This window comes from Acipenser ruthenus, chromosome 2 (genome assembly GCF_902713425.1).
Source record: "Acipenser ruthenus chromosome 2, fAciRut3.2 maternal haplotype, whole genome shotgun sequence".
NCBI classification, from domain to species: domain Eukaryota; kingdom Metazoa; phylum Chordata; class Actinopteri; order Acipenseriformes; family Acipenseridae; genus Acipenser; species Acipenser ruthenus.
In genome coordinates this window covers 932,031-958,743 of record NC_081190.1, presented here as the reverse complement: position 1 = coordinate 958,743, position 26,713 = coordinate 932,031, and the positions used below count along the sequence as shown (strand labels likewise).

At 42.6% G+C, this 26,713-nt stretch overlaps 1 protein-coding gene across 4 annotated transcripts; it reads left to right on the top strand.

The window, feature by feature from the left end:
• On the top strand, positions 1-25,596 carry LOC117962550 (ubiquitin-associated protein 1-like). Of its 4 annotated transcripts, none has more exons than XM_034902529.2 (7): positions 2-261; positions 7,401-7,447; positions 8,071-8,195; positions 15,627-16,460; positions 17,923-18,126; positions 21,165-21,266; positions 22,069-25,596. In XM_034902529.2, the coding sequence occupies exons 2-7, from the start codon at positions 7,408-7,410 to the stop codon at positions 22,207-22,209; spliced, it is 1,446 nt and encodes a 481-aa protein (XP_034758420.2). In that variant the 5' UTR covers positions 2-261; positions 7,401-7,407; the 3' UTR covers positions 22,210-25,596. The 4 variants fall into 4 exon arrangements, with proteins under 4 accessions (XP_033862548.3, XP_034758420.2, XP_058841842.1 ...); XM_058985859.1 differs by lacking the exon at positions 2-261 and adding an exon at positions 454-472; XM_058985857.1 differs by lacking the exon at positions 2-261 and adding an exon at positions 766-787.
• The last annotated feature ends 1,117 nt before the right edge of the window (positions 25,597-26,713 follow it).

Sequence of the window (26,713 nt, the reverse complement as noted above, 5' to 3'; positions counted from 1 at the left end):
CACTGAACTCCACTCCACCCCAAAAGAACGGAGAGCATGACGTCAACTCCAGGAAGCCCCATTGGTCCAGACACGTCACGTGGCCTGCGCGATGACGTCAGACAGGAACGAGGAGGGGAATAGCGAAACAAGATGGTGTCCCGCGATGAAGCAGGAAATACATTTCAGTTTCACTAAAACATATTTCAACAGAGTTTCCAAAGGAGAGAGCGGAGGAAACCGAAGAAATCCCTTCAGATACACAAGAAGCAGTCGAAAGAGGTGAGAGGGTGTAAAAGAGGCGACAGTCAGTATGAAGCGGATGTGTGGCTGGGAAGGGGACCATAGAGCGCACCAATAATACGAGTGGACCCGGGCTCCGGGCTCGCTGTATCAGTTATATAAACTACTAGACAGCGGTTTGGGGTGACAGAGCAGGCCCGGTGCTCACAGAACCAGATGGAAACGGATTTGTATGTTTTAAACACCGTTGGTAAGCCAGCTGGGTTTAGTGTCACTGTCACAGGTCAGGTTTCTCCAGTCTGACGCAGGCTGGGGTGGTTTGGTTCGGTTCATGATGCATCGCGCTGTACTCGACCTGCTATCCGTATCTTTGTATTATTGGAGGTTGTTGCTGAATTAATTGACAAGCTGGGTAACTTCGTCAGTGCGTTTGTTCATCCAGTCACACTTCGAGAAGATACGGCTAGACTAAGTCAGTAGCATCTGTGTCTACAAACTGTACTAGTCGGATCTGTTCTCACTCCGATATCAGTAGCTGAGACAAGCTGGATAAAATATACGAAAGGTAATTTTCAGTTAAACGAATCATATATATATATATATATATATATATATATATATATATATATATATATATATATATATATATATGAGAGAGAGAATGACGTTTAAAGTAGAGCTCGGGGAGTTTTTTTTCTTTCTGGTGGGGGGTATTACTGGATCAGGTTGCACCTCCTTCGTGGGTTTGAAGTACAGGAGTATACATGAAGCTGCCGGTATGTAGACATCGAATCAATTCTTAGCAATAGAATGAAAATACAATAGATTGTGCCCCAGGTGCAATACCTTTTATAACCTCGATATTAATAATCCCTTGTTCTAGCAGAAAACGGAGGTTGTGGTTACTTTTTAATCTTATAGCGGCATTTAACAAGTGATTTGTTTGAGTCATTTAATCGGTTCTCATGAAATTTCCACCTAGCCATTCTTGTAAAATTGGTGCAACATGTTAAAACAGATCATGAATGTAGGTGTATGTAAAATGCAGTGTGACTCTCAAGAAGGAAAACCCCCATCTCAAGTGCGGTAGTGCTAGAGGAAGAACATGTGCAAACATCTGTGCTTGAGATTTAAAATCGATTGCACTTCTGTTTTGGGTTTTGAAATGGTAGAACACAGTCTCTGTTCCCCTAACCAATGAAAGTACAATGTTGGCATGTCCTTCCCCTAATCCCCTCATGACTAGCCCTTAGCACACGGTTCAGGTGCTGTTCAGTGTACTCCCCCTCCCCTTTATTCTAGTCTATATAGCGTACATTACTACACTGTAATAGAAAGCCACTGGCTGAGCTAGAGACTCTACAAATGAAATGTGCGCAGTAATAGCACACAGCTTGTACTTCAGCAGTTGGCATGAACCTATTCTAGAACATGCCATTTTGCTTTGGAAGTCTGTGGTGGGTGTGTCTGTGTGTGTGTGTGTGTGCGTGTTTGTTACTTTCGTTTTTCCTTGTGATCATGCTTATTAATGAGGAGTGATTGTTTCCACTTGTGACGGGAGATTTTGATGTACAGTATCTTGACAGGGTTGGGACTGTCAGGCAGTGGTTTTGTAGCTTGTTTATCACTAGGGCTTTAGAAACAGCCTGCAGTCGGGGTCACTGGAAGGATTCAGAAACTGAACTGGTTTTAAATTCTTTATTCTTCCATTGTTTGTTAGTTTTATTGTTTACATACAGGGGTCTTCGTGTAATGTTTGTGTGTACTGTAACACTATGCCATATTCCTCTGAACTCGCAAAGAATATAGATTGGCTTCACATTGCAGGACATAGTGCTGTTTCAGTATGCAGTCTAAATAACCCATTTGCATAATTAAAAAAGGGCCCTTTCTATACATGCCAAGAATTAGAAAGCCCTCTCCTGATAAGACTAATTTAAACCATATTTAAATCCACTTCCAATACAACTATATCAGGATTGTGATGGTGTTGGATTTAGTTTTTCCAGGTTGTGTTTATTGCTGTCTTGCATTTTGAGAATGCATTGCTGTTGTGATTTTCGATGCACAGAGGCTTGTGCTGTGCCTGACCTGAGACCTGCAGGCTTGGGGTGTCTCACAGAGGAGCCCTGCAGCTCAGTGTGACATGGTGTCGCTGCGAGGATTGGCACTCAAGTAAAAGAAGGGGCTTCTGACGTTCAAAAAATGGAATGAAAATCAGTCAACCAGTCCAATTCTGCATTTTCTAGCTTTTCTTTTCATGCGTTCCTGAAACACACATACCCAAAATTTTGCGTTCCATCCATCAAATATACATTTTAGCACAAAGGCTAATAAACTCCAGGGATGTGCATTTTGGTTCATTTTTCTGAACGTTTAAACTCTATGGCATGTAGTAGTTTAAAAAATCTCTGTCTGTGTATAGATATACATGTAAACACAGACACACTTTTCTTTGTTATATATACTAACAGTAGACCGTTCGCATGACAACGAGACGGGATTCTAAGCACTGTTTGTTGCCTTCATCTACGTGTGTTTTAATATTTTTCTGCATTTTCTTGCTGTCAGTGTACAATCTGCACTAGGTATTAATTTTTATGCTTAAAAAATCTGTAAGGGCATCCCTATTAAACTAGTGCAGAAAATAACAAAAGCACAACTTTAAATTAGGTGACTGCAAAAATGAAATGCGAGTTAAAAGTAGGATCAAGGATGAACAATTCACATCATTTGTCAGCTCTGTTTGACATAAAATTAAAGGGACCAGAATTAGGCTCAGGCAAGATATGAAGGTAAAAGCAAAGATTGTTTTGCAATTAACAGCTTTTTCTGAGTTTAATTATGAAACAGAATCAGCTAAATTTGTCACATGATTAAAAATAACCCCCCAAAACTTCAAGCCCTACTTGTGTGTGTGTTTGCATTTACTTTTTCCAAAATACTCGTTTTATTTCTTAGCAATATGGACCTCTGTTAATATGGGGCATAACACATTATTTTAAAATAAAATCCAGTGCATAGTGGGATACTATTGTATTAATTTCCAATGCACTATATGTACTATACGAAGACACTCAGTGAAAGTTACTGTAAAACAAAGCTCTGTAATACAGCATTCTCAGTGAAAATTACTGTAAAACAAAGCTCTGTAATACAGCATTCTCAGTTAATGGCAAAGTAATCCGACAGTTTTAGGGTTTTTTTTGCACCGAAAATGCATGTTTTAAAAAACAAAACAAGAACAACAAAAAAAGAAGTGTGCACACAGACTGCTTTTGAAGCGTTACCGGTACAATCCTTGTGTAATCCCGCTCTCTCTTGTTCTGTTTTACGTATTTCCAGGTCTGCAGCACCCCTCTGGTCTTTTCTAGCACCTGTTTTTATATGGAACTGATTCTGTTCTGTCTTGCTTAGAGCTGAATGGACTGTTTTAGACACTTAATAAAATGAACATTGATCAGTTTCCGTCTGTACTGTTCAAATGCTACCAGTATGTGTAAATGACATATGCCAGTGGTCCATATATGATATGATATGATAGGATCTACTGTCATTTAGGCCTAATACATTGAAGGAAAATTGGTTAAAACTATTTTAAATACTGTACAAGCACTGTATTGTTAACTGTGTCATGTATTCATTTAAAGATATAATTATTATACTGCCAAACAGCCCATTGGTGTTAGATGATGAGTTGTTTAGTAAATCAGAAATGTGTTTGTCAGTAATGGCCTCTTGTGATTCTACTGTGGCCTGTCTGGTGAATGGCATGGTATTTATGGCAGTGATTGAAGTTGTGTTGGCGCTGTTGTCACGTTTGATTCCCCTCCCATGGAAATGCAGTTGATCCCGTGCTGTTTTTCTTGTCGTCGTCGTTGCTGCTGCTGCTGTACGCTGTGTGTTTTTGTTCTGATGAGCCACTACATTGTTTGGTTAGTGCAGTGTGGTTCAAACTCTAAGAAAGTCTCACATTCACATGAGAATCGGGACAGCCCTAAAGCAAAGTGACAATCCGATTCATTACAAAACAAGTCCAATACTGTTAAGCATTTAGGAACTTGTGTCAAGTTTTAAATGTACAGTAATACTGAGAGCAAATCAATACAATTGCAGAGCTGAGTTCCTCCTCCATTCATAGAGGTGGAGCTGCAGTGGTTGCTCGGTACTGTGTCCTGGGTGTGAGTGAGAGGCTATACAGCCACTGGAATTGAAAGCCAGTTTAAGACAGGGCTCACCTGTAAAGGTAAATACCGTTTGGAAGTGTTCAACTGCAAGTGGTTCTGTCTGTACTGTACAGTACATGTTAATGATCCAGCACTGTAGTTTCAAACTACATTTCCGTTGCTTTTTTTATGATGTCTGCTGTTATTCTGAATGGAATCCCTCAAATACTGCATGCAGCATAAGCTGCTGTAGATCTGCCAAAATGTCTTTGTTAGTAAAGCGCAAGCAATCATCTAGAGAAAGCCTCACTCTGCATTGCCAGCAATACAAAACAAAACATTGCTGGTGCTTAAACATAAACATCTGGTTTCTCAGACCCCAATCAGCACTAATCCTGGAGTCCCTAATAATAGTTTAGTTAAGGGAATTCAAGACTAGTGCGAATTCGGGTCTACGAAACCAGCCAGAAGACACTGGCTGACCTAGACTATGCAATATGTCTGTGGTTGGCAACTAGAATTGAGGGGCACTGTTGCTTTGAGCTCAGGACTATTTGATGAATTGTTAATTGAGGGATAGTTGGAGTACTGTTCAAGTACTATACTATTAACTGTAGCATGTATCAAATTAAAGATGCCATTACTGTATGTGTGCCAAGTAGGTCAGGCAGCAAACATGTTTTACTCTGTAGTGAAGCTTGTGTACTTTTCCATTTAATTGTCATCAGTGAGAAGCAACGTACTATTTTCCACAATGTTTAGATCCTTTACACCTCAATTTTATTTTTTTGGATGGGGCCGTTGGGACGCTGGAATGATCGCATCCATTTAAGGGATAGGTTACAACCTCTACAGCATCGCGAAAAGTTATAAACAGTTCTACCTAGAACCACCACGTGGGTCAGTTTGATCCTTGCATTACAATACATCGTTTTTCTTTTTAATATAACGTAAGATATCTATCTTTTTTTTTTAATGCAGCAAACAAGACACGCCTCCTCCTCTAGCACACCATGTGTTTTTATTTTTTTTATTTCAAGCTTTTCTTTGTTTGTAGACTGACTACGAGACAGAGATTGCTATGATTGTGGATTTGTACAGTTGCACCAAGATGCCAACTCAGTGAAAGCAGCCTATACTTTATTTCTCAATGTACCTGGGAGACGGCAATCCTTCATTTTGTTCCAGAAATGCAATGGGAATATATCAGAAGGAAATATTTAATCCTGAAAGTATTCATTTTGATTGGAATACAGCAATCTGCACTCAGATGCACACAGCAAACTGAAATGACAGGTAGGATAACAACTTACTGTAGGTGCCAAATATGAAACATGTGTTATATATTTTTTATATTACTTTTAGAAAAAAATATTTTGGTTTTACAGGATTGTAAGTCCCAGTTTACACGTGTTTACACAATAGTGTTCAATGGAACGGCGTCTGTGTTTACAACACAGCTCCTGGATGCAGGCACAGACAGCTGGCAGACGCGTACGCTCCTCCACAGAGTACAATGCAGCCGTCATACTGGAAGTAGTGTCATATTTTCTTTTTCTGTAGTGTTAGAAACAATGATTTGGGATTTATAGTTTTGTGTGTTCATGTACCCGTTTACACCTGTACACGCGTTTATGTACAAACCTGTTTCTTTAGAAATGTTTATTACATTTTTTCACTGTTTCTAGTCATGCTATGTGTGCGCTCATTTTGAAAATAAACCCTTTTATGTTTAATTCTTCATTTAAATAGTGTTTCTGGGACGCAGATGTTTAGATATGATGTTCATGAATAAAACTTTTGAGTTGTGTCCGATAGTACATCTCATTTTCATCATGAAGCAGTTTAAAAATGTACGGGTCGGTTGGACGATAATGACATTTTCAGTTATCAATTATCGGCTGTAAATTAGCACGATAATCATGATTATCGGCTGAAAAAATAACATATGTAAAATATCTTGGAATTTATCAAATTAAAAGCTATATATACTTGAGCAATATGACAACTGCCTTTACGAGTTTAGAAGAAATAAAACTAGACAATTTTCAAAAAGACCAGCATCTTTAATAAAAGATATGAAACAATGGTTGGTTACAAAAAAGCACAAATAATATAACCAAATGTTTGTTTGGTAGCTTTTCCACACTGCCTACAGACGGGCTTATTACCTTGCGGATCACTTTCTGTCACTCCAAAAAAACTGCCACACAGGACTGATGCTGTTTCTTTTTTTTTTTAAATCTTTTCGGAAGGTTTGGTAGTTTCTGCAGTTGCCATCACCATTAGCACAAATGTTTGCCTTTACTTGGTGAATCTTACGTCACATGTTACAACTTCCCACTACGCAGCGCGCACAGATCATGTGTTGCGTCTCACGCAGACAGTTAAGTCCTGTCTTACTGCTTAAATGCAGAGTTACTGTTACAGACAAGCATATCATAGTGGATAACGGACGATAAAATGATTATCGATAATTATTTTTCAACTCAATACAATTACCGATGCAAAAACATTATCGATAATATCACGATAATCGATTATTGTTCCAACCCTACAGTGATCCACGTGGCGGTTTCTGGTTTGAATATCCGGCGGTTCTAGTGCTAAAATACCAGTTGTTTATTTTGATGATTCCATCATCTTTTATCCAGTAAAAACAGAGTTGATTGTTGTGGTAATCCAGTACATAGCAGTTTGATCCATTCCTGGTTTTACTGCAAGCTTGATTAGCCACAGTATATGTGAGCTTGTTACTTATACACTGTGGCTGATCAAGCTCGTAGTAAAACCTGGAATGGGCGAAACTGCTATGCAGTCTGATTTCCATCCGTGCAATAGCTAAATACATTGCCGGTAGGAAGCACTGTGCGAGAGCGTCAGTTATAAAAATCCTGCTATTGGGTTACAGCATGTGTCTGCAAGATTTGTTTTTCCCTGTTACCCAATTTGAATATATAAGTAATTATGCAAAATATACCCCACGTAATAAACTGCCTTTTGTTTTCGCAGATTCTAAATGGCTTCAAGGAAGTCGGGATCAGATATTCATAACACTGGTGAGTGTGTGTTGTGTTGACAAGTGTCCACTGACGTTTATTTATCTCTCTATCTTTGTTATTCTGTGTAGCTCTGAACCTCTTTTAATGGCTGATCTCGCTCTGCAGGGTGTCTCTCTAATACAATCCTGTGAAGCGGAGGTGCTGCTGTAGATTCTGTTTATTTATCTCTCTATCTGTTATTCTGTGTAGCTCTGAACCTCTTTTAATGGCTGATCTCGCTCTGCAGGGTGTCTCTCTAATACAATCCTGTGAAGTGGAGGTGGTGCTGTAGATTCAGTTTATTTCCTGAAGACAAAGTCTGTTTTATTGGAGCATATTTGGCAATGTTGGTAACCACTCAGACAAGCCATAACGAGAAGAGCCCCAAGAGTAAAAGAAAGGACCACAATATTAATATGTTTAAGACTACATGTCTGCACTAAACTTGGAAATGGAATAGACTAGGAATAAACACTGAATCTTCCATTTAAAAATGCATAGTTACTACTATAGAAATGCCAACATTCAAAGGCCAACGTTTGATTGATGAAAATGTTAGACACATTTCTAAATGTTTTAATGTCTAACGTTCAAGTTGCTTCTTGTTTTGATGCTGGACCCCATCGCCTCTTCCCTTCCAGGGCCCGTCAGTTACCTGGAGGATGTTTCCTTTAAAATTGGAGATAAGTTCAGGAGCCCTGCTAAAGTAGGCTTGCCCATTGGCTTCTGTGTGCCTGACTGTGCCCCCCTGCTCCGTGAATCACAGGTAAGTGAATTGATAAAACATCAACGTGATTGTAAACATGTTGGCATGGGATGTAAGCATTTCTAGGTTATCGTGTTGGAACCGTGTCCAGAGCCTCCAGATCCGTTTTGTCCTGTTCGTAATGATGCTGTGCTGCCTCCCAGGTGCTCTGTGGTGTGAACTCCTTAACCCTTCAAGTGATTGTAGCTGAAACTAATTCCATCAGTCCTGCCTTTTGTGCACTTTTATATAGGCTGATACGCCTCAAATGTGCAGTTTTGAAAGAGACGTGTTTTGGTTTTTTAAAAATTCCCTGGACTACACTAGGTTGAAGCTATCTCTTTTGCATGCCATGCTTTCACATAGTGTTGAACTTCCTTGGTTATTTCATCTGAAGGGTCAAATTCTCTGCGCTCCTTTCCTGTTTTAACCAACAAGCAGCGTTCCCTGTTGACTGCACATTTAAGACCTGTGTAGCTAATGGAAATTCAAAACCAGGTGTGACCTTAAGGAATTATTTTGTTAGCAACAATCGCATCAGCTAAGAAAATCTGTGAACAAAAATGTGAGATGATGGTGTGTGCTGTAGTCCTGTGAGTTGATGATGATGTGTGCTGTAGAGTCCTGTGGGATGATGATGATGATGTGTGCTGTAGAGTCCTGTGGGTTGATGATGATGATGATGTGTGCTGTAGGGTCCTGTGGGATGATGATGATGATGATGATGATGATGATGTGTGCTGTAGAGTCCTGTGGGATGATGATGATGATGTGTGCTGTAGGGTCCTATGGGATGATGATGATGATGATGATGATGATGATGATGATGTGTGCTGTAGGGTCCTATGGGATGATGATGATGATGATGATGATGTGTGCTGTAGAGTCCTGTGGGATGATGATGATGATGATGATGATGTGTGCTGTAGGGTCCTGTGGGATGATGATGATGATGATGTGTGCTGTAGGGTCCTGTGGGATGATGATGATGATGATGTTGTGTGCTGTAGGGTCATGTGGGATGATGGTGTGTGCTGTAGGGTCCTGTGTGATGATGATGATGACATGTGCTGTAGGGTCCTGTGGGATGATGATGATGATGATGTGTGCTGTAGGGTCCTGTGGGATGATGATGATGATGATGATGATGATGTTGTGTGCTGTAGGGTCCTGTGGGATGATGATGATGATGATGATGATGATGTTGTGTGCTGTAGGGTCCTGTGGGATGATGATGATGATGATGATGATGTGTGCTGTAGGGTCCTGTGGGATGATGATGATGATGATGATGATGTGTGCTGTAGGGTCATGTGGGATGATGATGATGATGATGTTGTGTGCTGTAGGGTCATGTGGGATGATGATGATGATGATGATGATGATGATGTGTGCTGTAGGGTCCTGTGGGATGATGATGATGATGATGATGATGTTGTGTGCTGTAGGGTCATGTGGGATGATGATGTGTGCTGTAGGGTCCTGTGGGATGATGATGATGATGATGATGATGTTGTGTGCTGTAGGGTCATGTGGGATGATGATGATGATGATGATGATGTTGTGTGCTGTAGGGTCATGTGGGATGATGATGTGTGCTGTAGGGTCCTGTGGGATGATGATGATGACATGTGCTGTAGGGTCCTGTGGGATGATGATGTGTGCTGTAGGGTCCTGTGGGATGATGATGATGATGATGATGATGTGTGCTGTAGGGTCCTGTGGGATGATGATGATGATGATGTTGTGTGCTGTAGGGTCATGTGGGATGATGATGTGTGCTGTAGGGTCCTGTGTGATGATGATGATGACATGTGCTGTAGGGTCCTGTGGGATGATGATGATGATGATGTGTGCTGTAGGGTCCTGTGGGATGATGATGATGATGATGATGATGTGTGCTGTAGGGTCCTGTGGGATGATGATGATGATGATGATGATGTGTGCTGTAGGGTCCTGTGGGATGATGATGATGATGATGATGATGATGATGATGTTGTGTGCTGTAGGGTCCTGTGGGATGATGATGATGATGATGATGATGATGTGTGCTGTAGGGTCCTGTGGGATGATGATGATGATGATGATGTGTGCTGTAGGGTCATGTGGGATGATGATGATGATGATGTTGTGTGCTGTAGGGTCATGTGGGATGATGATGTGTGCTGTAGGGTCCTGTGGGATGATGATGATGATGATGATGATGATGTTGTGTGCTGTAGGGTCCTGTGGGATGATGATGATGATGATGTTGTGTGCTGTAGGATCATGTGGGATGATGATGATGATGATGATGATGTTGTGTGCTGTAGGGTCCTGTGGGATGATGATGATGATGATGATGTGTGCTGTAGGGTCATGTGGGATGATGATGATGATGATGATGTTGTGTGCTGTAGGGTCATGTGGGATGATGATGTGTGCTGTAGGGTCCTGTGGGATGATGATGATGATGATGATGATGATGATGATGATGTTGTGTGCTGTAGGGTCCTGTGGGATGATGATGATGATGATGATGTTGTGTGCTGTAGGATCATGTGGGATGATGATGATGATGATGATGTTGTGTGCTGTAGGGTCATGTGGGATGATGATGTGTGCTGTAGGGTCCTGTGGGATGATGATGATGACATGTGCTGTAGGGTCCTGTGGGATGATGATGTGTGCTGTAGAGTCCTGTGGGATGATGATGATGATGATGATGATGATGATGTGTGCTGTAGGGTCCTGTGGGATGATGATGATGATGATGATGATGTGTGCTGTAGGGTCCTGTGGGATGATGATGATGATGATGATGATGTGTGCTGTAGGGTCCTGTGGGATGATGATGATGATGATGATGATGATGTGTGCTGTAGGGTCCTGTGGGATGATGATGATGATGATGATGATGATGATGATGATGTGTGCTGTAGAGTCCTGTGGGATGATGATGATGATGATGATGGTGATGTGTGCTGTAGAGTCCTGTGGGATGATGATGATGATGATGATGATGATGTGTGCTGTAGAGTCCTGTGGGATGATGATGATGATGTGTGCTGTAGGGTCCTGTGGGATGATGATGATGATGATGATGATGTTGTGTGCTGTAGGGTCCTGTGGGATGATGATGATGATGATGTTGTGTGCTGTAGGGTCATGTGGGATGATGATGATGATGATGTTGTGTGCTGTAGGGTCATGTGGGATGATGATGTGTGCTGTAGAGTCCTGTGGGATGATGATGATGATGATGATGATGATGATGATGATGATGATGTTGTGTGCTGTAGGGTCCTGTGGGATGATGATGTGTGCTGTAGAGTCCTGTGGGATGATGATGATGATGATGATGATGATGATGATGATGTGTGCTGTAGGGTCCTGTGGGATGATGATGATGATGATGATGATGATGTGTGCTGTAGAGTCCTGTGGGATGATGATGATGATGTGTGCTGTAGAGTCCTGTGGGTTGATGATGATGGTGATGTGTGCTGTAGGGTCCTGTGGGATGATGATGATGATGATGATGATGATGTGTGCTGTAGAGTCCTGTGGGATGATGATGATGATGTGTGCTGTAGGGTCCTATGGGATGATGATGATGATGATGATGATGATGTGTGCTGTAGGGTCCTATGGGATGATGATGATGATGATGATGATGTGTGCTGTAGAGTCCTGTGGGATGATGATGATGATGATGATGATGTGTGCTGTAGGGTCCTGTGGGATGATGATGATGATGATGATGATGATGATGATGTGTGCTGTAGGGTCCTGTGGGATGATGATGATGATGATGTTGTGTGCTGTAGGGTCATGTGGGATGATGATGTGTGCTGTAGGGTCCTGTGTGATGATGATGATGACATGTGCTGTAGGGTCCTGTGGGATGATGATGATGATGATGTGTGCTGTAGGGTCCTGTGGGATGATGATGATGATGATGATGATGTTGTGTGCTGTAGGGTCCTGTGGGATGATGATGATGATGTGTGCTGTAGGGTCATGTGGGATGATGATGATGATGATGTTGTGTGCTGTAGGGTCATGTGGGATGATGATGTGTGCTGTAGGGTCCTGTGGGATGATGATGATGATGATGATGATGATGTTGTGTGCTGTAGGGTCATGTGGGATGATGATGATGATGATGTTGTGTGCTGTAGGGTCATGTGGGATGATGATGTGTGCTGTAGGGTCCTGTGGGATGATGATGATGACATGTGCTGTAGGGTCCTGTGGGATGATGATGTGTGCTGTAGAGTCCTGTGGGATGATGATGATGATGATGTTGTGTGCTGTAGGGTCATGTGGGATGATGATGATGATGATGATGATGTGTGCTGTAGGGTCCTGTGGGATGATGATGATGTGTGCTGTAGGGTCCTGTGGGATGATGATGATGATGATGATGATGTGTGCTGTAGGGTCCTGTGGGATGATGATGATGATGATGATGATGATGATGATGATGATGTGTGCTGTAGAGTCCTGTGGGATGATGATGATGATGTGTGCTGTAGGGTCCTGTGGGATGATGATGATGATGATGATGTTGTGTGCTGTAGGGTCCTGTGGGATGATGATGATGATGATGATGATGATGATGATGATGATGTGTGCTGTAGGGTCCTGTGGGATGATGATGATGATGATGATGATGATGTGTGCTGTAGAGTCCTGTGGGATGATGATGATGATGTGTGCTGTAGGGTCCTGTGGGATGATGATGATGATGATGATGTTGTGTGCTGTAGGGTCCTGTGGGATGATGATGATGATGATGATGATGATGATGATGATGTGTGCTGTAGGGTCCTGTGGGATGATGATGATGATGATGATGATGTGTGCTGTAGGGTCCTGTGGGATGATGATGATGATGATGATGATGTGTGCTGTAGGGTCCTGTGGGATGATGATGATGTGTGCTGTAGGGTCCTGTGGGATGATGATGATGATGATGATGATGTGTGCTGTAGGGTCCTGTGGGATGATGATGATGATGATGATGATGTGTGCTGTAGAGTCCTGTGGGATGATGATGATGATGATGATGATGATGATGATGATGATGATGATGATGATGATGATGTGTGCTGTAGAGTCCTGTGGGATGATGATGATGATGATGATGATGTGTGCTGTAGAGTCCTGTGGGATGATGATGATGATGTGTGCTGTAGGGTCCTGTGGGATGATGATGATGATGATGATGTTGTGTGCTGTAGGGTCCTGTGGGATGATGATGATGATGATGATGATGTGTGCTGTAGGGTCCTGTGGGATGATGATGATGATGATGATGATGATGATGTGTGCTGTAGGGTCCTGTGGGATGATGATGATGTGTGCTGTAGGGTCCTGTGGGATGATGATGATGATGATGATGTGTGCTGTAGGGTCCTGTGGGATGATGATGATGATGATGATGATGATGTGTGCTGTAGAGTCCTGTGGGATGATGATGATGATGATGATGGTGATGTGTGCTGTAGAGTCCTGTGGGATGATGATGATGATGATGATGATGTGTGCTGTAGAGTCCTGTGGGATGATGATGATGATGTGTGCTGTAGGGTCCTGTGGGATGATGATGATGATGATGATGTTGTGTGCTGTAGGGTCCTGTGGGATGATGATGATGATGATGATGATGATGATGATGTGTGCTGTAGGGTCCTGTGGGATGATGATGATGATGATGATGATGTGTGCTGTAGGGTCCTGTGGGATGATGATGATGATGATGATGATGTGTGCTGTAGGGTCCTGTGGGATGATGATGATGTGTGCTGTAGGGTCCTGTGGGATGATGATGATGATGATGATGATGTGTGCTGTAGGGTCCTGTGGGATGATGATGATGATGATGATGATGATGTGTGCTGTAGAGTCCTGTGGGATGATGATGATGATGATGATGGTGATGTGTGCTGTAGAGTCCTGTGGGATGATGATGATGATGATGATGATGTGTGCTGTAGAGTCCTGTGGGATGATGATGATGATGTGTGCTGTAGGGTCCTGTGGGATGATGATGATGATGATGATGATGTTGTGTGCTGTAGGGTCCTGTGGGATGATGATGATGATGATGATGATGATGATGATGATGTGTGCTGTAGGGTCCTGTGGGATGATGATGATGATGATGATGATGTGTGCTGTAGGGTCCTGTGGGATGATGATGATGATGATGATGTTGTGTGCTGTAGGGTCCTGTGGGATGATGATGATGACATGTGCTGTAGGGTCCTGTGGGATGATGATGTGTGCTGTAGAGTCCTGTGGGATGATGATGATGATGATGATGATGTGTGCTGTAGGGTCCTGTGGGATGATGATGATGATGATGATGATGTGTGCTGTAGGGTCCTGTGGGATGATGATGATGATGATGATGTGTGCTGTAGGGTCCTGTGGGATGATGATGATGTGTGCTGTAGGGTCCTGTGGGATGATGATGATGATGATGATGATGTGTGCTGTAGGGTCCTGTGGGATGATGATGATGATGATGATGATGATGATGTGTGCTGTAGAGTCCTGTGGGATGATGATGATGATGATGATGGTGATGTGTGCTGTAGAGTCCTGTGGGATGATGATGATGATGATGATGATGTGTGCTGTAGAGTCCTGTGGGATGATGATGATGATGTGTGCTGTAGGGTCCTGTGGGATGATGATGATGATGATGATGTTGTGTGCTGTAGGGTCCTGTGGGATGATGATGATGATGATGATGATGATGATGATGATGATGATGATGATGTGTGCTGTAGGGTCCTGTGGGATGATGATGATGATGATGATGATGTGTGCTGTAGGGTCCTGTGGGATGATGATGATGATGATGATGATGTTGTGTGCTGTAGGGTCCTGTGGGATGATGATGATGATGATGTTGTGTGCTGTAGGGTCATGTGGGATGATGATGATGATGATGTTGTGTGCTGTAGGGTCATGTGGGATGATGATGTGTGCTGTAGAGTCCTGTGGGATGATGATGATGATGATGATGATGATGATGATGATGATGATGATGATGATGATGATGATGATGATGATGATGTGTGCTGTAGGGTCCTGTGGGATGATGATGTGTGCTGTAGAGTCCTGTGGGATGATGATGATGATGATGATGATGTGTGCTGTAGAGTCCTGTGGGATGATGATGATGATGATGTGTGCTGTAGAGTCCTGTGGGATGATGATGATGATGATGATGATGATGTGTGCTGTAGGGTCCTGTGGGATGATGATGATGATGATGATGATGTTGTGTGCTGTAGGGTCCTGTGGGATGATGATGTGTGCTGTAGAGTCCTGTGGGATGATGATGATGACATGTGCTGTAGGGTCCTGTGGGATGATGATGTGTGCTGTAGGGTCCTGTGGGATGTGGAAAGACAGCTCAGTTCTCTCTCCCCCTCTCTCTCTGTGCTGCAGTATGACTTCTCTCTGGAGATGCGGACGATACAATGGGCCGAGGAGCTGGATCAGATCAGAGTGGCACAGGAGCGTGCCAAGCTGAAGGCGTCGGGGGAGGGGCAGCAACAAGCTTCAGAGACAGGTTCAGCCAGAGAAGACTCCTCCCAGACCGCCCTGCCAGACCCTCTCCCTCCCGCCATCAACCCAGTCATGGCGGGACTCCGGCACAACGACATCCTGACCCCCCTTCCGGCCCCCAGCTTGTCAGGCCCCCGGCACAGAGAGCCCAGCCCCCCGCCGCAGCACAACAGCGGCTTCAACCTGGCCGACTTCGAGTGTGAGGAGGACCCCTTCGACAAGCTGGAGCTGAAGACCATCAACGACAAGGAGGAGCTCCGCAGCATCCTGCAGCTGCAAGCTGTGAACCCGCCCGAGCAGCCTGACCCAGCCTGCGAACCCAAACCCCTGCTCTCCAAACACCTCCACAAACCCAACGGCCTGGTAGCCCTGCTGCAGCTGGACGAGCCTGGGGGCCACGTCTCCTCCTCTTCCCTGGGGCCCAGGGGGCCACTCGCTGCCTTTCCCTGCAACATCCGCTCCCTCTCCTTCCCCAAGTTCTCCGAGTCAGAGGATGAGCTGCCCCCGGCTTACGACAACCACAAGAGCTACAGCACCATGGACGCAGTGACCAGGGGCCCCGGCCTTCCCAACGGCACCTCCGCCTCCCTGCTGGGGGCCCTGCTCCACGGCAGGTCCAATGGGCAGCTGCCACTGCCCTCTTTCCAGGGGGACCCTCCTCGCACACAGCCCTCGGAGCTGGCCGGGCACACGCATAACGGGGCCTCCACACAGGTCTGACTTGTTGCACTGCAGTCGGTTTCTTCTGTTTACCGTATAATCGTTTAAGTAGGCCCATCAGGTTATACAATAGGAGTGCGCTTATATGCAGGATAATCACATGGGCTTGTAGCAGGACTATTTTAGATAAGAGCTGAAGAGAAACAATTAAAATCTATTAGAAGTCCAATCATAAGGCTTTAATGTGCTCTTTTGTCAATGTTGCTATCAAATATTACCATGCTGATGTATAGCAAAGCAGATTTATAAATATCTTGACCCCCAGGCCTTGCATTTCCACTTCTTTTAAGACATGGGTGAACTTCTACTCAGAGACAGGTGCACAGGGGTACCAGTATCAAAATTTAAAAAAGCAGCTGTTTTAACATTGGTTACTGATTGGGTGAAAGCTCTAAGCTGTCTTGTCAATTTTTTTGGGGTCCTCATTCAGAAATTAAGATAACTGCTTGATTTTGCACAATACTGCCCTAGCCTCCTGTAGACCTATTGCATTTGTCTATAAACTAGGTAAACTAGGGATGGGAATTTTTGAATAGTTTCCTATTCGAATACACAGGGTCCAACATTTCCGTGTATTTGATTACCCGAACGCAAGTCCCTGCTCTCCTGCTCCCAAGGCAAATCCGTATGTGTAGTACAAGCAGACCACATAACCGTGTAGGCTGGTAAAGACTAAGTGTACACTTCAGAGGAGCTGGCTGGGTTGTGTACAAACCGTGTCCAAGACACAGGTTCCTTGTTCAATGGTCTTTATTTCTTTTATTTCCTGTTTACTGAATTCAAATACACAACTCTTTGAAATTTATACCAAGATGCAGTTGAGCAGCAAAGTCACAGCGTGCATCCAGTTAAAGCTACAGCAGCATAATGCTGTACAGTACAAAACAGTAGCAGTTTAAAATAAAACTTATCCCATAGCAACCTAAATGTTCTCAGTCTATTTAATTCCAACAAATAACATTCATAAAATAATCTGAATAGTGCAAATATTGTAACCTGGCCAAAACAATAGAAAATAGCTGCAGTGTGCTGTCATTACAGGGGAACTCAAGCGGGGATCTGTTAACATTAGCTGAAAACAAGGCAACAATGTCAAACAGAGTATGTTGCTGTTCCAAGCATTGCATAGTTAATGAGGATCCTTACGTTTAATATGCAAATCTCATTCACATGAACTTGCATTTCGAGCTCCATATTAACACTGGATATGGCTAAGCCAGGCTAAATTGTCATAACAACAGGCATAACAACGTTTGACTTGGGGTTTAAGACTGACGTTTAACACTAGTAGCTAATATGAATAGTTTATATTTGTGTATATTCGACTACACTGACCTGTCCCTACTGTAAACTCTTACTCTTTTACCTTCTGATAATGTGTGATTTGAGGGCCCTTTGTTTGCGATTCGATACTTCACTAAATCAGTTTTAACTGACAAACTGTGTCCCCTTCCAGTCAAACTCCCCGAAAGCACCTGGTACTGCTGAAGCTGTGTCGGTGGCAGCAGCGACTCCCCCTGCTGTGCCGGGTGGGTACTGCAGTAATCTGCTGGCCCTGTCCCCCGGTGAGCGGCAGTGTGTGGAGACCATCGTCAGCATGGGCTACTCCTACGAGAGCGTCATCGGAGCCATGCAGAAGCAGGGTCAGAGCATGGAGCAGGTAAAGCTGCAGGCACTTCAGCACCTCATCCAGTCTATCACTGTCCACTGTGACAACACAAGCTGTACCTTAAAGCTTTATGAGACCTGAGCAAAAAAGCACTCCTGGGGGAAAAAATATACAGTACAGGGAAGGAAATCAAACCCTGCATTTTTGCCCCTTCCAGGTTTTATTACAAGCTTGATTAGGCACAGAGTATAGATAACAAGCTCAGGTGCGTCTTATTAAACATAGTAAAACCAGAAATGGATCAAATTGCTATGCAGTGGGAGTCCCTGTAGTATATGTTAGGGCTGTCAAGCAATGAAAAAAAGAATCGGCATTAATCTTGAGATTAAAAAAATGAATCTGTAATCTTGGTTGTAATCGCATAGTTAATTGATAAAATTACTGCATCCGTCTCATTTAAGTTTTATTACTGATGCTATTATTATTATTATTATTATTATTATTATTATTATTATTATTATTATTATTATTATCCATAAAACAGCCCCGCATAAAAACCCTATTTTCCTATTTGTTCGTCCCTCTTGTAGTTTTATATTTATTTACACCAGCATTGTTTGAACCAGCGGCTAAATCCCAATGGAGTCTGTTTATTACTCTCCTACTGCATTTACAGTGATCAGTTTGCTTTGCTCATAAACTGATGTCTTCCATTGCTGATTTAATAATAATTATTATAATTAACTCTCTTTTATTAATAACTTGAAATTGCCAAATAAAACACAGCATTCACTGAGTAACTGTTCTATCCTCCATAATTGTAAATAATGTTGTTTAAAATAAGTGTGCTTATTGAAATAAAACAAAGCTACAGTGTTAACGGGTCTGCAGTCGGTAGCTATCCAACAGCACTGGTTATACTTCCAGTATCGTACTGAGCTTGATTCATGGGTTTGCAGCGATCCTGAATTTCTAAAAGAGTGCTCTGAAACTGACGGTTTTCATTTGTTGTTGTCTGTAGAAAGAGATACCAGTCTGTTTTGAGAAGTGAAAGCATGTTTAGCACGCAGGCGGTACAGCAGATTAGAAGCACTTCTGTGATACTGGAACTCACTTTGACAGTAGATACAAGCAACCCTCTTTCTATCCAATAAACCATCAAAGTTAAAAAAATAAATCCAAATAAACGTCCCGCAAGTCCTTCAGTTAGAGTGCTTTGCTGCATAATGCGATTCTGTGACTAATTTTATATTCAAATGATGACTACACTCCTTCAGTCCTGGCATGCGCTGAAATGGTGCTGCAGTAAATGAATTGCAGTATGCTAAAAACATGAATCTCCCAAGAAATGAACATGTAATGAATAAGTGACAGCCCTACATGGAATCTAAGCATTTCTATTTTAATATTCCTATTGTTAGAAGAACCATGCCCCTGACTATAACTATACATTCAGTGCAAAGCAGCAATTCAGAGTGTGAATGTGCACCCCAACTCCCCCAGCACTGGAGGGGTCACATGTCAGCACAAACCCATCATCACTTTTCACTGTTAAGCAGCGTGTAAGAGGGATGTTCCTCTTTTTATGAATCTGCTGCTCCCTTTTCAACTTCTCGTGTCGCATAAACCATTTGAGGGGACGGCTTCCTATTTCCAGTGTGATGAAAACTCCTTGGGCGAAATGTAAGGGCACCTTTACTAGAGGGGACTTGTGACCTAATATAACTGGATAGATAAAGCACATTTAACTATTAAATACAGGCTAACTTCACTGTAACGAACCCCCATGGGACCTGGAGAAATGTTGGTGTATCGGGGTGTTCAGTATAACAGGGTTTGGCAATTTGCAGCATCAATTTTTGAACATCAATATATCGTACTTTTATGAAGATTACTTCACATTGATCAAAATGTAAACGGTATGTTTAAATCAAAACATAAAATAATAAAGGGAAGAATGTACACTTGCATGTCCTTTCCCTTGAAAAAAATATCCAGTGTCGATTTGCTTGATATTGTTGTGATTCTCAATGCACTGTTTGCCGTTGCCTGGTTACAGTTTGTGTGAAGATGGCACACAGGCAGCGATTGTGGAAGTCACGCATGATTCACACTACAATAGGTTCTCTTTGAATCAGCCTTACCTTTGAATTGGCCAACCATGGTGTTTGTTTTCACTGAGAGGATAACACATTCACACTGGAGAAAGTTCAGTGTCAGTCCGTACTGAGATTGTTGTATCTGGTTGATCCTGGTAAGTGATCGTTTTAATAGGGCTAATTTCTGTTGATAAGAATCAGTTCTTGCTGTTGGGATTGTTAAAAACGGGGCTTTGTTATAGTGAAGTTAGCCTGTATATTCTTCACATTTGGTATGCAGCTGTATTCTATGATTCTCTCTGTCATGTCCAGTCAGAAATGAGCATCCAGCCATATCTTGTAAAAATGTTTGATCTACATTTCACATATTTTCATTTTGCTTTGTCCACTAGTCCACTTTGTTAACCACTAGTCTTTTTTCACACATCCATTTTGTCATGCGTACAACCCATTCTAGCAGATGCCATTGTCCTTGCATTATATTCACAAAACACATCCCATTAAAGGTTTGTCTTAAATCTGATGTATCTGTTTGAAGAAAAAACATTTGAATTACCTCTATGCAAATACATCATGATAATCAATATTATAATCTTCAAATCCATGAGTGGCCATGTTCTCAAAGGTGAAGCAGGTTGAAGTATGCCTCATACTTTCAGAATAGCAGTACCCCCCTATGTTCCAGGATCAGGCGGTACCTCTGCCTCCAGTCTGACCCGTCCTGCTCTTGGTCTGTAGGTGCTGGACTATCTGTTTGTGCACGGGAGGCTGTGTCATACTTTCAGAATAGCAGTACCCTCCTGTGTGCCAGGATCAGGCTGTACCTCTGCCTCCAGTCTGACCCGTCCTGCTCTTGGTCTGTAGGTGCTGGACTATCTGTTTGTGCACAGGAGGCTGTGTCATACTTTCAGAATAGCAGTACCCCCCTATGTTCCAGGATCAGGCTGTACCTCTGCCTCCAGTCTGACCCGTCCTGCTCTTGGTCTGTAGGTGCTGGACTATCTGTTTGTGCACGGGAGGCTGTGTGAGAGGGGCTTCGAGGCCGGCGCAGTGGAGGAGTGTCTGGAGATGTATCAGTGTTCGGAGGAGAAGGTGAGTGTCGGAGCTGCAGTTGTGCCTCGGTTTTCCACTGTGGGCAATTGGCCTGTGTTATACATTTACTATGGAAGGGGTCATTTACCTGCGGATTGCCCATAGGCGATAATACAGGCCCTAGTGTTCAGTATCACACTGGAGTCCTGTCAGTATTAGGCTGTCAAAGATTTAGATTTAGGGTCTGAGATGTGTCCTGTTCAACCTGTGGGGAGGGCTAGGTAGGAATAAAGTCTTGGGTCTGGATGTGCCCATGATGGGAACTGAAATGGAATTTTTACTGGAATGGAGTGATTTCTAGTAGGTACTAATGGAGCTCCACAGTTCAAGGATTAGTTTCCTCAATAAAATGTGCTAAACAATTGTCCACGTTTGAGTGGTGACAAAAGTCGGTGATGTCTGTGTGGGTTTATTTTAAATATTTAGAGCATGACTGTCCAAAGGGTGGCTCTTGAGCCATATCCTGGTCATTGAAATTGAAAACGGGGCTCTCTTGATTTTAAAGGAACTCGGTGATAATCGGTCACCTTTGTGGGAAATACAGTAACGATGATACACACAAATGTACATGTTAAGCCAAAACAAAATTTTCTGGCTCTTAAGAGCATTCCATAGCTAAAAGATTGTACAGCTGTGATTTGGAGTATAGTTGAATATTTTGAAGAGTGAACTAAACCAGTCTGCTGCGTACGCACACACACACACACACACACACACACACACACACACACACACACACACACATGCTGTAATCATTGTTGTGCAGCTGTGCCTCTTCAGGATGCGTGTCCCTGTCTTGCAGGCTCTGGAGTTCCTCCAGCTGATGTCCAAGTTCCAGGAGATGGGTTTTGAGCCGGGTACCATCAAGGAGGTGTTGGTGGTTCACAACAACAACCAGGAGAAAGCTCTGGAGGACCTGATGGCTCGCGCAGAGGCCAGCTGAGACGCACAAGCTGCACTAACGTTCTCATTCATTTTGCTTTCTTTTAAACATTTGCAGTCAATGTTCTCGTTAACTGCGCTGGATGATGCTTAGAGAGAGAAAGTTATAGAGCGAGAGAGAGACAATAGAGCTGCCTTCTCAAGACATTTCCAGCTTCTGTTCTAAAACAAAATACATTTCAAAGCATGCTCACACTTCTGTTTGTGGGCAAGAAATGCCATAGAAAACAATAAGCTGGGGATTCCCAGGCAGACCTCTGGCTAACCAGCAGCTTCTGCAAAATTTCAAGAATGTTACAGAATGCCTGCCTGTCTGCTTGGGATCTGCTTCTGTCTTACAGCGGGGAGGAGAGCTCTGGCTTTAAAAAAAAAAAAAAAAAGACAGAAAATAAGAAGTGTCCTTCAAAAACGTTTGTGTCGAAGGAGTGACTGAATTCTCTTTCCTGGAATTTTCCTCTGCATTAGTAGACAAAAAACAAAGTTGTGCACCTTTCACTGGATGAGGACGAAGGCAGGAGAAACCTGAAAGAAAGAAATCAGTAGCAAAACAGAAACATGACGCGTAAAAGCTGCTCCAAAAGGTTTGTTTGTGTCTAACAGATTGTAAAACTGTCTAAGTTTGTATTTAATTGCAGCCAACCTATTAGTGCAATAGATATTGTGTAGAGCAGCCAGGGGCAGGACTGTGTTTTTGGATGAACTCTGGGGGGAGGGGGGGTGGTGTCTCTGGATAACAGCCCTGCACTGCTGCCTGTTTGAAGTGGCAAGAAAGAGATGCATTGTGTGGCACCAGGCTTTTGTGGTTTGTATAGTAAAACCAGCTCTTGGGCTTCTGGGAACCCTTTCAATAGAATTCAATGGAATTGTCATCTGAAATGGTAAAAAGTCTGTGTTGCCCAATAGAAGTGGGAAGCCACTTTAAATTCTTTGGGATCGTAGATGCGTTAAGTGCCATACACTTTTCTTTTTTTTTGTTCCCCCCCTCCCACTTCCAATTACTGCTGAAATAATTGTAGATTTTTCTCTGAAAATTATTATATGGGGCAAAAGTATTCTGTGTTTTTTTTGTTTGTTTGTTTGTTTAATTTTGTGTGGATACCCAAACAAAGGGACTTGTGTTGAACTGTTTTGTGCAACAAAAAATATTTCTCATGTTTGGGCCTAAAGGATTTCTATTGGACTCTGTTCAGCTTAACATCCATGAGCACTGCATGTGATTTTTACTCTGACCAGACGATTCATTAGCAGCCAGCCTGGTTTGCTGAAACTCAGAGCAGTGCAGTTCCTAAAGGGAGCGCTGGAAAGGGGGCAGTTGTCTAAATTGTCCGGTCTCATCCCAGATTGCAGTGTATCAGAGTGCAGATCCAGTTTTAAGATCAGCTTTAGCAGTTCTATAATCCCACCCTGCTCCCTAGTGTCTGAGGTTACACAAAACTCATTTAATACTGAAGTGCTGTTTTTACACTAAACTCAACACTAACTGTTGCTGCCGCCTTTGCTCTGCTTATTTCTGCAGTTTTATGCTTCAGAATGTTTTGGAGCATTCAATTAAACATCCGATGAAGTTTAGAATAACAGAGCAAAGAAGCAGCTTTTGTTTTCATAGCTTGAAAGCCATTCTAAAAGGTCCCAAGACATCCACATCATAAAACCATGAAAATAAAATGAAAGAAACAATGTTTCTATTTCTGAACACCACTGTCATGCTGATTATACCCCTAACCTTCCCTTCACGGTGTGACTCAAAGCTCCCGGAGGCTGGAGTGTGGCAGTGTTCGTGCTGCACTCTGCTCATTAAAATCATTGTGCTTGTCCTGCATTAACCGATAAATGAGACTGAAGCATGAGGAGGGCAAGGGCTTCAAGTCCAATCATCACAAGTTCACGGTGAGAGTGGCAGGAGCTGTGGTACAAACCCCCAGGTCTCTTGGTCAATCCGCAGGAACACCTTCCCTTTTGTGTAAGGCTTTTAGAGGGATATTGCCTCTACAACACAACTTTTCAGGAGGGATGGTAGCCGGTTTGGCTAAGCAAGCCATGAGTGACTCCCATTTGTTCATGGAGGGAGTGGCTGTCTGTGTGTTGCTGGCTGTTCCCTGTCCCAGCAGGGTGTTGTAAGAGAGCTGCGCTCCGCCTGCCTGCTCTATCCTTATAGGATCACAAACTGAAAGGCGGTAGATGACACTACACCCTGGATTCTCTTGGGCAGCCAGCCTGAACACATGCCATAGTGATGTGGACACTTGTGTTAATATGTCCCATTAGAAAAATTGGACGTTGTCAACTATACAGATGCACACATTGTTTTTTTGGAAAGGTAGTGTTTGGCATAGTCGAACTCTGCAACAGTCAAGTTGAGCTTTCTGAAACCAGGAGAACAGGACTTCTTGTCCATGTTCGAGGTATTTTGGGACCCCCACCATAGTGCAGTAATAACCAGGAATACACTCACTGTTAGTGAAGTAGCTGATGGGAATGTTTTGAAAAGTCATTTCATTCACTCCGCGGAAATGTTTATCAGACAGAAACACATTTCCAGAGTGGTGCTAGACCCCCTAGAGAATCAGAGTTATACTATGTAATAAAAAGGTTAAATCATTCTAGTGAAATTAGAAAAGGTGGATTTCAAAATGTTGTTAGCTCCTTCGGTGCCCTTAGGGAGGATTGCTAGGAATGAGAGCGCCGATTGTGTCGGATTGAAAAGTATTCATTTAAAGGTTGAGTGAAGTTTGTAGATTAAAACCACCAGGGAAGAGGATGGTGGTAAAATTGTCTTGGAAGTTCCCAGTTGTTTCAGTTTTGATTTCAGCCAACTTACATTTGTTTTTTTGCTACTGTAGGACTGTTTTAAATAATTTGAAAAAGAAAAGAAAATTGTATTTTCTTGGTGTTTTGTAATAAACCAGGCACTGTTCTACTGGTTTCCACAAATGTATTTTCATAGTTTCCAGTTTCCCAACTGGCAGAAGGAAAATCCTCTCATTGTGATTCCCAGGGATGTATAAATATATTTAACTGCTACATCTCACAATATGGTGTATTTGGAGATACGACCACAGGACAATGGATGCGGCTTTGTGGGGTGAGACTATCCATTTATGTTTGGTCTAGTTTAAGCACTTTCTTTAAACACTTAATTTTTTTTTTTTTAAATGTATTTCAGTTCTCACCAGCTGTGGGTGTTTTTTCCTGCAGTGTTGGGTGAAATGTTTGTCAGCGTATAGGAGTACCTTCCCCTCCTCTCAATAGTACAACTTGTAAATGTTAAGTGTGAAGTACAGAAACTGAACTTTATATACAGAGCAGTGATTACAACATATTTAAAAAATGCTTAAAATTGATTGCTACATAAAAAGGTACTAATAATAAATACAAAATAAATATGAAACCAACCTGTTTTATTTATTTCCATTGCTGCATGAAAGGCATATTGTGGTTTTAAAAAGGACGGTTTGGACTTGATCGGACTGTAGAAAAATCTCACTGTCAGTTACGATAGATGGCTACGGGAGAGCTATATTGCAGTCTATTAGAAAGAACCACACTTTTTCATTTGTGTGAGATGTGTCAGTCTGGTACTACAGAGGGTCCTCCCTGGCATTTTATAAATAAAATGACACCGAAGCAGCTTGGATTCACTGTGAGCCTCTGCAAGTCCTCTCAGCCAGTGTGGTGAAGCCCAGGAAACTGCATGAACTCTCATCAGATGTGCAAATGATTGGTCTCGATACCACGCCTCTCTTATCTCTTGTGCCATGCATCCTGATTATAATGCATTAAAGAATTTCTATTGCAAACTGGAGATGCCAGAATACACTTCACAGTACAAATGTGGCATCTGTGTGATGGTTATAATAAAGTCCTGTCACACGGCTTGCTGAGTGGTGCCGTCAGATCCAGGAAATGAATACACAGAGAGACAGTGGTGATGAGAGAAACTGAGTCGCGGCAGCACTCAGTCTTTAATAAACAAATAAATAAAAAGGTTGAACAAAACAAGACAGGACACGGCCCTTGAGGCCAAAATAAAGAGACAAACAAAACAGATTAACACTAAACAAAACAGATTAACATGAAACAAAACAGATTAACACTAAACAAAACAGTGGACGGACAGACAAACGAAACACGGTGAGTCAGACAACTATCAATTATTATTTTAGTTTATTTTTGTTAATTTTACCTCCTTCTCCACACCCGTTCTCCACTCACCGAACACACAACCCCGAGTGAGTGAAACGTGCACCTATATATACTGTTGTGCTGGGATTCAATTACTAATTAATTATTCATTTGAATCCCAGCACGTGAATTAATTATGTGCAACCTCGTGCTCGCATATTATATACTTTAAATGCACGTGAAGTGATGTGCCATCCTCGTGCCTAAATACAATTCTACATTTTAAATCACATGTGAAACACAGACCCGTTTATATCCCATGTACCAATGCCTATACACCAACATTAACACAGCACACGCAACATACAACACAGAAACGCACA